This window comes from Meleagris gallopavo, chromosome 5 (assembly GCF_000146605.3).
Source record: "Meleagris gallopavo isolate NT-WF06-2002-E0010 breed Aviagen turkey brand Nicholas breeding stock chromosome 5, Turkey_5.1, whole genome shotgun sequence".
Taxonomy (NCBI): domain Eukaryota; kingdom Metazoa; phylum Chordata; class Aves; order Galliformes; family Phasianidae; genus Meleagris; species Meleagris gallopavo.
In genome coordinates this window covers 17544198-17553285 of record NC_015015.2, presented here as the reverse complement: position 1 = coordinate 17553285, position 9088 = coordinate 17544198, and the positions used below count along the sequence as shown (strand labels likewise).

Sequence of the window (9088 nt, the reverse complement as noted above, 5' to 3'; positions counted from 1 at the left end):
TTAAATCTTCTCCATACTGAAAATAATCAACAAAATATTGCTGACTCCCAAGCAATCTCTAATATCAATTTGCATGTTTGCATAATACAACTTAATTTGACACTTGCTTCAGATTTATTATAACTGGAAAACAGCTGTTAAGCTGAGACACACACACACACACCCCAAGCCTGGTTTGCCAAGAGTCACAGCTCCCCTGCAGAACTCAGCCTAAGCTAAACCTCTGGCTAGACTGCTTATTTCTAAGTTAAGTGTGATCAAGTGACTAAGCTCTTTAAGTTCTCCCTGGGCACATTTTCTAGGAAGAAAAGAATGATGTCCAGGGAACCTCAAACATACTGTTCAGCTCTTTCAACAGTACTAGATTACAACAGAAGCCATTTTTTACCACAGCCTGCTCACAACCCAACCTCAGCAAGCATAAAGCATTGTGACAAATTCCTCTACAGATTCCTTCAGTTTCTTATGAACACAAAAACAGATCTTCCATGCAATAAGAAACAGAGGTCAAGACTAAAGTCTTAAAAATCTAGCTTTTAACAAGCAGAAGTGAAATTCATCCCTTCCCTCCCCAACATCAGCAAACATTAAGAGAGATCTAGTTGTTATTTTTTTCTTTTTTACCAGTTGATCTTGATTTAGACGTTCTCCCTTGTTCATTCGTTCCTGGTAGTCATCAAGTTTGCTCTGAAATGAAGAAAAAAATCCTATTACAAAGGGTACTGCTTTTTCTGTTCCTGCTAACAAAATCAGGTACTGCTATATTACAGTAAATACAGACTGTAGCACATTACACAAACATGCAACTGTCACGCAGAAATAGTACCCAAGAAAACTCGCCTTCTGGGTTGAAAATGAAAATATTTGTCTCTTAGGAAAGTATTTACAACTCTTACTTAGGCTAAAACAATGTATCTTTATGAACTGTCTCAGTTTCCAAGCAAGGACAAGTTTTTCCTAATGTGGAGAATGTTGATAGCACACTTCCTTCATTCCTAATTACAGAGCTGAAGAGAGTCCTGAGCCACAGTAGTACCACTGTATCACTACAATACCAAAAACATGACTGTAGAGGAAGAAGCCACTGCTAATAAGATTAAAAACTTAATTCTTTACACTTGTACCAGTTCAGATAGTGCAAGAACGCCCATCAACACAGCTCATGTTAATAGCAATAAAATATTTCTATTCAAAAGCATGAAGATTTCTTTCTAAAGGGGAGACACTTCACAATCATTAGCTTAATTTTCAGCAGGACCAAGTCTCTAATCTGCTTAAATACAAAACTCTGCAAAACACTGAGAGTAGTCAAGAGCAGGTATAACTCATGCAGGCCCAAAATGACATAAAGGATTACAGGCTAAATTTTAAGGGTCTTAGGCAGGAAGCAAAATCTGTATGGAAAACCTACATACAGATCTCTAAGTTTCCACCATTTCTACACATCACAACTGATCGTAATTTTATGAAGCTTGCATTTTAAAAGCTTTAAAATGATCCTTAGTCATTATCTTCCTGATCTAGTATTAAAAAAAAACATGAAAATGAGAGCAGGCAAACTTCTTTTTGAACACAGAAGAATTAAAACCCTGACACAACCATAGCTTTAGTTTATACTTGTCGCTAAGTGACATGGGGGTTTTTTTGTTCTTGCTTGATTGTTTTGGTGGTGGCAGCTTATTTGTGGGTTTTTGTTTTGCTTTGGTTTTGTTTTACTACTAATTTTACTTAGTGATATTTCAGTCAAAATATTTCACTAGAGTTTTTCTAGCTAATTCACCTCCTCTGCTCAACACCAGACATCTTAGAATGGACTATGAAAGAGCTGAACAGCAAAGCTTGTATTATTTGATGTCCAGCATCACTTAGTCAAACACAGAAACACACTGATGTGGCTTGGTCCTTTCGGTGTCAACTGGAGACAAAAAAAAAATTAGTTGAAAATTCTACCCATTAGATTTAACTACTTCACCTTTCAGCGCATCGAAGCCATTAATGCTGTAAGCAAAGTCCAAGAAATAAGAACTTCCTGAGCTCCAACAACATATTATAGGGAATTTCATGCTGGACACAGACTCTAGTACTCTAAAAAAGCTGTCAAACACAGCAGCCACAGTTGGAAATACATCAACGGAATTGTCCTGAAAAGCATTCAGTGTATTGGAAATCCACCACGTCAGGAAACAAGGAAATTTAATTCTAACACATACTACCTTGTATTAAAACAGACGAAAATGTGGCTGGACAAAAACAAAGTAGAGAAGTAGTTTTCATGATTTTAGAGACACCAGCTGAGCTGTGAAGAATTAAAAAAGCAGTGTAAAGAGCTCAAACATTCCAATGCTTAAGTTAACCAAATCTTCCTCTGCTTAAGGTGGCTTGCGTCCTGCACTAAGCTGGCTTCGCAGACCAATTTCAAGAAGTTCCTACTCAAACCACTTACTTCCATGCTTCTGTTTACCATTCCCTCAGTTACAGTGATGCAATTGTTCGTGAAGCTGCATAGTAAACTGGACTGCTAAAGTAAGAGGGTAAAAATAGCGTCTACAAAACACGTAAAAAAACCCAAACAATGTCGGTGATGCAGTTTCCAGCACAAACCAAAAACCATCAAACAGTAACACCAACAGGATTGAGCACCAAGATCCTGAAGAATCTACCTGGAATTCTGAAAAGCTTTTGATACAGTTCCACAATAAATCCTTATCCCTAAATTGCAGAGATACGGATTTGAAGGCTGGACTATTTGGCAGGTAAAGAACTGGTTGGATGGTTGCTGTCAGTGGGCTGTGGTCAACAGCTCCATGTCCAGGTGGAGGCTGGTCATAAGCAGTATCCCCAGGGGCCTGTTTCGGGACCAGTGCTCTTCAGTACCTTTATCAAAGGCATAGACAGTGAGACTGAGTGTACCCTCAGTAAGTTGGTGATGACATCAGAGTCATAGCTTATACAACAGAAGGAAGTCAGGCCATCCACAGGGACCTGGACTGACTTGAAAAGTAGGCCCACATGAACCTAATGAGGTTCAAAAAGGACAAACGCAAGGTACTGTTACATCTGGTCTGGGGCAACCCCAGATTGTGTGTGTACAAAACTCTTGAGAGCAGCCCTCCAGAGAAGGGCCTGGGGCATCCTGGGGTCCCAAGGACAAGAACGATGCAAAGCTGTTGGAGCAAGTCCAGAGGAGGGCCGTAAAGGCAACCGAAGAGCTGGAACACATCTCCTATCAAGAAAAGCTAAGGTTCAGCATGGAGAAGAGAAGGCTCTGGTAAAACCTCAATGCAGCCTTCCAGTACTTCCATGCTTCCTCACACTTCTAAGCACGAGAGAGATTGAATTTTTATGCAGTCTGATAGTGACAGGACAAGGGGAATGGCTCTAAACTAAACAAGAAGCCATCTGGAAGTTAGAAGGAAATTTTCTACTCAGAAAACGGTGAGGTGCTGGAATAGGTTGCCCAGAGAAGCTGTGCAGGGCCCATCCCTGGAGGTGTTCAAGACCAGGCTGGACAGAGCCCTAGGCAACCTCATCTGGTGGGCTGCAGCCCTGCCTATGGCAGGAGGTTGGAATTAAATGATCTTTAAGGTCTCTTCCAAGCCATTCTATGAACAACACTACTTAGAAAAGCTTTGTTGAACATACTGCAAAACTGTGCTGCAAAAAACTTACATGATGTGTTTTGCTGTTATCTTCAGATTAAGAACGCTGCAGTAACCTTATTAATACTGTGCAAGTTTTTCTTCAATGGCCAATATAAATCTAACATAAATATTTTGTTTATATGGTTTCCATTCCATGGTTGTATCAAATGAAAAAACAAAGAGTAATATGTCTATTCCTATGAATTGAAGAGTTACTTTTCTTTTTCTACTCTAAGTGCATCCATACTGGAACTGTAAAAGCAAAAGAAGGAAAGCCCTTTCAGCTGCAATGCAGAGGAGAAGCAAACATGTATTTAGTTGCTTTCTTGGTGCTTGAAATCTTTGTAATAACATGCAATTTTCTATCATCCTCAAGAAACTGTAAGATCTAAATGTTATGTTACAGGAGCCTAAGGAAGCACAATGCTTTTAATCAGTACTGTGAACTAACAGCAAGCTAACAGCAGCATCAGTGCTGTAAAATAACTGCAGTAAAACTCCCACTTCACAGCCTACTGCAGCATTTGCAAGAAGAAAGGATTTTCTTAACTTTACCTCTCTTCTGCAACTTCACTCATGCTGAAGTATAAAAGCTAGTATAAACTAGCAGAAAAAAATATCAAGTGGCAAAGTGAGCATATAAATTGCCCATTAAACAGCTTGTGAGCCAGTGGGCCCAAGAGAAAGCCACCACACTTCAGCTCTTTTTCCACTGAGATTCTTGAAGTATTTCAGACTTCCCTAGGAGAAAAGTACTACATACAGGCCACCCATCCAGGCAGAGGGAAGACAGGGAGATGGTGTTGTCAACTGCTTAAGTATGCCCTACATCTTATTTTAACAGGAAACCAAAATTGATTTTCTTTACTATGGCAACAGATGCTTTCCTCTCACGTTCAGGTGAGAGGAAACTCATTCACTCATTACCCGCTTCAAACATCAGAGTGAAATGAAGAAAAGGGCAGTTACATGACATTAGTTTTAAAATCAATACTGGTTTCAAAAAAGCCTGACCACTCAGCTGTGCTGTTAAGAGTCATTTACACTGCTATGCTATAAAGTGGATCATTGGAACGATCTGATTAAAAATAACCCTTAAAAAGGGTGGAGGCCAGGAGCAAGGAGGCACTATATTTAACCAGGTACTTTCAACGATCTCATTTATGCTAGTTATATCAGCACAACCGTATACGAAAAGCTGCAGTGTGGAAGAAGGTAAACTCCAACCCAACTCCAACTGAAGCAAACTCTGTAACATGCACTTCACTACAAGCAAAGAAAAGGTAGAGAGAACTATTTCAAGTCTGTTTTCTGAAATCTCAAGCACTGCAAGTTTTTTTAAAACACGTATTAAGCAATTAAGATAATCCAAATCAATTCTTGTGTGTTTCCCACCGAAAAAAAAGAAAACAAGCTACAAAATACAAGTTTATTAACATGTTTTATATTTGCACATTATAATTTATTTCTCCTCTACCATCATCTCTGCAGTCACACATTTTAACGTCCTTGCAAAATCTGTTCAAAAAAAAAAATTTAAGTCTATTTTCTCAACAAAATGGGGAAAAAAAATCAAAAAGGTTAAATACTTAGAGTATAAAGAATCAAATGAGGAAATTCAAAATCTCACTCTCAAAAAAAAAAAGCCAACCCAAAGTTGTCTATCTTGATACAGTTTATATTATGTATACACACACACCTAACAGAAGTTCCCAAAAGCTGCTTCAGTCAGAGGTTTCAGTGAAAGTTTCAGACTTCCAACATGCAGCTTCAAACAGTTTTACAAGCCTTCACTTTCAAAATCACGTCTCATCTCCAAAGATAAATCTGAACTAGCCTCATACTTCATCCAGCACAGATGGCAACAGGACCTTTCTGAAGCAGCACTTGTTTTTCAGTAACTTCTAGCTCAGCATTCCAGAAGAATCAACTTACATGTGTGGGTGAAGAAAGGGAGAAAGAGGAGGTGACGATTCCTTCTTTAAAGAACAGTGTGCAACAGCGACAGACCATAATAGCTGCAGCTATCAGCAATGTCTCCTGCATGCTTTCACTGCTATAGAGATTGCAGAGAAGAGACTTGTGCCATGCTGGCAATGGGGACACAATTATGTTCATTTTAACAGGACGGGACCCACACAGGCTGCAAATCCAGACTAGCCCTAGGGCCAACCTGTTGCCACAAAGCAAAACAGCCCACTTAGGGGGCAAACTTGGTAGAACTAAGCTTCGCAAGGAGAAGGGTTCTGGAGAGACACAAGATGTCCCTGAACATCCAAGTGGTCCACATAATGGTACAAAAGAGGCAGCTGACGGGCAACTTGGAACATGGCACTTTCCTGCTATCACTAGCTGCATCTACAGGAATAGAAAACTGATCTCAGCTTTTACTATAGGCTGCTAGCTGTTAATCCAACATTTTACTGAATGGGGAGGACAGCTGCCTCTTAGGTCAGAACAACCTGAATACACACAAATTTTCACTGGAACAGCAGCTAGGTAATAGTTACAGAGACAGTCTAAATTTTTCAACCCAATCAGGATTACATGTATTCAGAGACAAGCTGATAAAGCAAGTGTCTTGTGTTACCAATGACAGCTAAAATGCCCCATCTTTACAAATACACCAAGGCCAGGTCACATCAAATACTTTAAGCTAACATACTTCATATCTGCAGTTTCCCAAGAATAATCTGTGTGATCACCTGCCCGTATCTTAAAACGTGCTAGCAAATGAGAATTTTGTCCCTTTCAGAGAATATTTGGTTTTAAAAATTGTTATTGTGAGCTGAAATCATAAGGCTCTTTGTTTTTCATTTCCCACTGTAACAGGACATGGGTTTGATCTCTATTCAATCAGCTTAATTTGGAAAGGATCTACTCACCTAATAAAATAAGGAAAAAAACAGGACAGCATTCCTACTGTTTCCAAATACGAGGAGATGAAGAGAACATAGACGTTTTCAGACCATATTTTCACATACACTTATAAACAACAATTCAGTTTCTCTTAATTCCCTTTAAACTAAACCAACATGTTTGAAGTAATAAAATAACTTTTAAGAGAAGAACATAAAACCGTAACACCGTACTATTTCCAATACATTCAGAAACATTCAAAATAGTACAAAACTCAGCAACATTGTGAGTTCTATACTGTATTTTGCTGGCCGTGTGATTTTGTGCTCAGAGCTTAAAACAGAACATGGCAACAATTTACTTCAAAGTTAGAGTTCCTTCATAAGGAATGACCTTTATCTAACTAAAAGCAACACATACCATTTAAGAGTTAAACAGCGTTTCTTACTCTTCATCCACTAGAAGCACGTCTTAGTCAAATATAACTTTATAACTGCTCTCAAAAATGGAGCCCTTACACTAATCTCTCTCCCAGCTGCTGACAAATGACTGCATGTTCAGCTAAACAGAAATTTTCTGTGCGATTTACACAATTTTCCTATTCGTTCCCAACTGGACACTATCCAGCATGATTTTACTTTCTGGATGGTTAAAAACCTCAATGAAAATTCATTTTTGTATTCTGGTGTACAGTTGGAAGAGTAGCGCGGTTAGGATGGTACTTCACAGCTGTTACAGTCAGGAAGATTATCACGGTGAAAAAGAAACAATCAAGGAAGAAATGCTCATCTGTATCCTAGGCTCACAATAGAAAACTCCAACAAGGAGAGATCTCCAGAAAGAAATCCTTCCCCAGGGCCAGTCAGCCCTTACATGGGGTCTAGGAGAGGTGGAGCCTTCTGGTCACACACCTGAATTGCCTTCACCTGTGCTCCCACAGCTGACCCAGTCCTTGCTGCAAGTGATCGATCAGTGGTTCAGGCCCGACTCAACAGTTCCCATACGTTTGGTAAACTTATTAATACAGTAAAAATACTTAAGTCCACGTGTACACTAAGTTACATTTAACGTTCTCTTCGTTGAAAGAATGCTGATCTACTGAAGAACTGTTGGTTCCCCAACTGAAGGACAGGCTCAAGCCCACAAATTAGTAACTCTTATTTAACACATAAAGATTGAAAGGAGGAAGAGGGAAGGCAGAGCGCTGATTCTCCCGAAGACATGCTCTAAGTAACTTTAATGGAATTACTATTCCACATAAAAAGGTATTTTCCCTGCAGTCAGCTGCTAATACACCGTAATGATAAAAACACGATGACAGCAGCCACAGGCACGAAAAATAACAAGAACCAGGTCATTAATGAGCAATAACACTAATTTTCACTCTGCTCCATTGAAATAACCACCTTCCACACACCCTTTTAACTTCAGGTACTACAGAAGCACTCCAGAAGGCCCATTCAAACAGAGGGGAATGGACAAGCCAAGTGTAAATTAGGTGTGAATTATTTATTTGAAAAGGTAAATAAAAACGCGGCTGGAAAGGAAAGCTGACTTGCACACCAGTAACAGTGTGCTTATCTTCTTCATTTCTTCTATATACAGAATTGATCAGGAGACTTTCTGATTTAAAAATACTCATTTTCAACATCATAGAAAACTGTTTTCCTGTCTTTTTCCTATATTTTAGTACCGTACTGCATGGTGTATGTTGGACACCATTGTTTCAAACCATCTTACCAGAATCATTTGAGATACGCACTATAAGACTTGTGTTCTTTCTCAAGATGAGGACCAATGTTCTTCTGCAGGCACATATTTGTACACACGAGCAAATTTAAGAAAAACGTTTTGTCCCATCTATACACAACAGTATTCAGACACGGGTCAAGAAGCGATCCTTCAATTCTAAGGTCATCTAAAAGCTCCCAGCACGTTTCTTTTTGTTTTTCAAATGGCAGAAAATCCAACATTGTATTTTTTTAAGTGGGAAACCACTGCATACACAGATTTACGTGCTTCATTCACAACTCACCTGTAAGGGCTAATGTTTTGGCCTTCTTTAGTATTCCTGTCTTGACTACTAGAACCTAAAATGTTGGTTAAAAAACTGAAGTGTAGCGTGCTTATTAACTCTTAAGCGCTAAAACTGATTTAGGGACTCAGCACAGACTTGAAATTCTATCTGAGCACTTCCAAATTTTAGCTTAGCAATGCTGTGCTTCCCAGTCCATCTGCAGGCTCCACGCCTGTCGCTGCCCTACTGAAGGTCCCCCGACTGAAGGGCAACCCCTCCCCGCATCCCACAGCACAAAGCACGGGACGGTGCCGTGTAAATCCCCACTAACCACAGCATCATCTCGTCTCTGTCACAAACCCGAACCCTCTCAGGATCACGGATTTAGCGGCGGCTCTTTCTATAAATAACCGCCCAAAGGCCGCTCTCAGCTGACCCGGGACTCCCGAGGGGCAAGAGCGGAGCGAGGCGAAGAGCCGCGGGCGGGGCGGCCCGGCTTTGTGCGGGCTGCTGGCACAATGCAGTTCCGCCGGGGAGGCTTAGGCGGCCTCGCCGCCGCCATGTTAGCTCC

The 9088-nt window shown here is 40.1% G+C and overlaps 1 protein-coding gene across 1 annotated transcript in view; it reads right to left on the bottom strand.

The window, feature by feature from the left end:
* Positions 1-9079, bottom strand: part of CAPRIN1 (cell cycle associated protein 1) — a 30708-nt gene extending 21629 nt beyond the window's left edge. The window contains exons 1-3 of the mRNA XM_019616078.2: positions 8954-9079; positions 2875-3015; positions 625-687 (exon numbers count right to left, since the gene is read on the bottom strand). Coding sequence (XP_019471623.1) covers positions 625-687; positions 2875-3015; positions 8954-9079 — 330 coding nt within the window. The remainder of the gene's footprint in view (positions 1-624; positions 688-2874; positions 3016-8953) is intronic.
* Positions 9080-9088: the final 9 nt, after the last annotated feature.